This window comes from Empidonax traillii, unplaced genomic scaffold (genome assembly GCF_003031625.1).
Source record: "Empidonax traillii isolate 1590-97213 ecotype Southwest subspecies unplaced genomic scaffold, ASM303162v1 scaffold5582:size7787, whole genome shotgun sequence".
Classification (NCBI taxonomy): Eukaryota; Metazoa; Chordata; class Aves; order Passeriformes; family Tyrannidae; genus Empidonax; species Empidonax traillii.
Window position 1 is genome coordinate 435 of NW_020960775.1, and position 2,789 is coordinate 3,223.

General features: G+C 68.5%; 1 protein-coding gene across 1 annotated transcript in view; it reads left to right on the plus strand.

Annotated features, from left to right (window-relative positions):
* Positions 1–996: 996 nt before the first annotated feature.
* The window catches only part of LOC114073175 (guanine nucleotide-binding protein G(t) subunit alpha-2-like), a gene marked incomplete at its 3' end in the record, with an annotated part of 6,351 nt that continues 4,558 nt past the window's right edge, over positions 997–2,789 (plus strand). Inside the window, exons 1-3 of the mRNA XM_027910964.1 lie at positions 997–1,208; positions 2,094–2,136; positions 2,316–2,457. Of these exons, the coding sequence (XP_027766765.1) occupies positions 1,091–1,208; positions 2,094–2,136; positions 2,316–2,457 (303 nt within the window). The remainder of the gene's footprint in view (positions 1,209–2,093; positions 2,137–2,315; positions 2,458–2,789) is intronic.

Here is a 2,789-nt window from a genome sequence, read left to right on the forward strand (position 1 = left end):
GGGGGACCTGCAGGACCTTTGGGGGCCCCAAACCACCCCCCCCGGGGCGGGGGGCCCCCCTGCAGTGCCCACCCAAAACCAGCCCCTCTGGAGGAAAAGGGGGGGGGAGCACCCACCCCCCTGCAGTTCTGGGGGGTCCCGTGGTCCTGCCGGGCTGGGGGATGGGCTGGGGGGGGGGGGGGGGGGGGGGGGGGGGGGGGGGGGGGGGGGGGGGGGGGGGGGGGGGGGGGGGGGGGGGGGGGGCTCTGAGCCCTGAGGGGGGGGACAGGAGGAGGAGGAGGAGGAGGATGAAGATGAGGAGGAGGATGAGGATGAAGATGAGGAGGATGAGGAGGATGAAGGCTGAGCCACGATCCCATTAAAGAGCTTAAGGCAGCAGGAGGGCGAGGGGCGGCCCCGGGCGGGGCGGGATTAGGGGGGGCTCCTAATCCCCACCCCCTCACACCCCCCCCGTAATTAACTCACTTTTCCCTGCGGGAGGAATCCCCCAATGCCACCACCCCCTGTCCCTCTGTCCCCACCCCTGTCACCTGCAGCACCCCTGGGGGGTGGGGGACACACCCAGCGTGCCCCCCCAGCCCCTGGACCCCCAAACCCGCCCCCTACTGCCCGAGTCACCCCATGGGGACGCGGGGGGGTCACATCCCCACCTCCCTGTGGGAGGGGGGGGGTCACCTGTCACCCATCCCACCCCCCCTTATGTAAAACCACCTCCCCGAGATGCTCCTTGCGCCCTAATCTTTGCCATCTTGGGCTAATTGGATTTCCTGGGTCACATGGCGAGATAAAAAGTCCCCAAATCCCGCTGTCAAAAAAAATCAGGTTATCCATGGGGAATTAAGGGCCAGAGCCGGGGGGCAGCCGAGCAGGAGCACCCACCGAGCAGCTCTTCGCTTGGGGCACCCCAAAATCCCAGGAGGGGGGAGGGGCTTCCTTTGGGGGATCCCCCAGAGTTTGTCGGTTCTGACGCCCCCTCGGCAGCGCCCACCTCGCCCCCGGGGTGTGCGTTGACTCGACCCCAGGAGAGCTGGAAAAGCCGGGGGACCTAGAGGAGCTTGTGGCGTTGCTGGAGGAGGAGGACGAGCAAGCCATGGGCAGCGGGGCCAGCGCCGAGGACAAGGAGATGGCCAAGAGGTCCAAGGAGCTGGAGAAGAAGCTCCAGGAGGACGCCGACAAGGAGGCCAAGACGGTCAAGCTGCTGCTGCTGGGTGAGGGCTGCGGGGTGTCCCCAGGGGTGGTTCCGATGTCCTCACCCCGGTGGAGGTTGTGTGGTGTCCTTGAGGGTTGTCCCCATGTCCCCATCCCATTGGAGGTTGGGTGGTGTCCCCAAGGGTGGTCCTGATGTCCCCACCCCGCTGGAGGTTTAGGAGTGTCCTCAAGGGTTGTCCCGATGTCCCCACCCCATCAGTGGCATTGGGACCCCCCGGGCTCCTCCTGTTCCCCCTCGGAGCTGCCACCGGCCAGGAGAGGCTGTGCCACCCCCTGGGTGTCCCCAGGGCTGTCCCTGGGAAGAGCTGGAGGTGCCATCGGCCCTTGGGGTGGCAGGGATAGACGGGGGAACACGGGGAGGGGACGAGGACAGCGGGGCTGTGGCACATCCTGGGGGTCACAGAGAGCCTGGGGAGCTCCTGCCACCAGCACCCCCAAATTCTGGGGGGTCCCTCTGCACCCCAAGGGGCAGGGGGTGACCCTGCAGGGTAGAGGGGTGACCCCCCGGGGTATGGGGTGGTACCCTGGGGTACCCCAAGGGACAGGGGGGTGACCCCCCGTGTCAGGGACTGTGGCGGGTGGGGGGGCCGGGGGTCAAGGCGATTACCACCCTAATTCTAAGCGGCTTCCTGGGCCACCCTAAGCCGCTTACGAGGCACCGCCGGCGCCGCCCGCGGGCGGGTGGGACGGGTGGGACCCCAGGGACCCCCTCCAGGGGGGTCTCCACCGCCCCCCGCTGCGGCCCCACGCGGAGCGAGGGGGGACAGGAGCGTGGGGACAATGGCAGGAGGCCGGGCTGGGAGTGGGGGGTGGGGGGTGACGGCGGCTCTGGTCACCTCGGGGTGCCCGTCACGGCCCCGCTGAGATTCCCACCCTTTTTCCAGGGGCTGGAGAGTCAGGGAAGAGCACCATCGTGAAGCAGATGAAGTGAGTAGGGGGGCTGGGCAGAGGGGACACCCCCCATCCCCCCATAGGATCCCTGTCCCCCCCCTCCGTGTCACAACTCCATTGACTCCCAACACGGGGAGGGCCGGGGGCGCCCCAAAGGGGAGCGGGTGCCCCCCAAAAAAGCAGGAGGGGGTGCTGAGGCCGCGGTGCCCCCCCAGGATCATCCACCAGGACGGGTACACGGAGGAGGAGTGCATGGAGTTCAAGGCCATCATCTACGGGAACATCCTGCAGTCCATCCTGGCCATCGTCCGTGCCATGTCCACTCTGGGCATCGACTACGCCGAGTCTGCCTGCGCGGTCAGTGCCCCCCGAGCCCCTCCGACACCCCCCCCGAGCCTCCCTGAGCTCCCGAGAGACCCCCGAGCCCCCGAGAGCCCCCGAGAGCCTCCCCGAGCTCCCCAAGAGCCCCCCCGAGCCTCCCCAAGCCGGGGTGAGGGGTCGGTGCTGCCCCCTCATCACGAGGGCGTTTTGGGGGGCTGTGGGGGCATCCCGTGGGTGTGGGGGGGAGGACGGGGGGTGGTAAGGGTGCTCTAGAGGGGCTGAGGGTGCTGTGGGGGGGCTGAGGGTGCTTTAGGGGGGTTAAGGGTGCTTTGGGGCATTGAGGGTGGTTTGGGGGGGTTAAGGGTGCT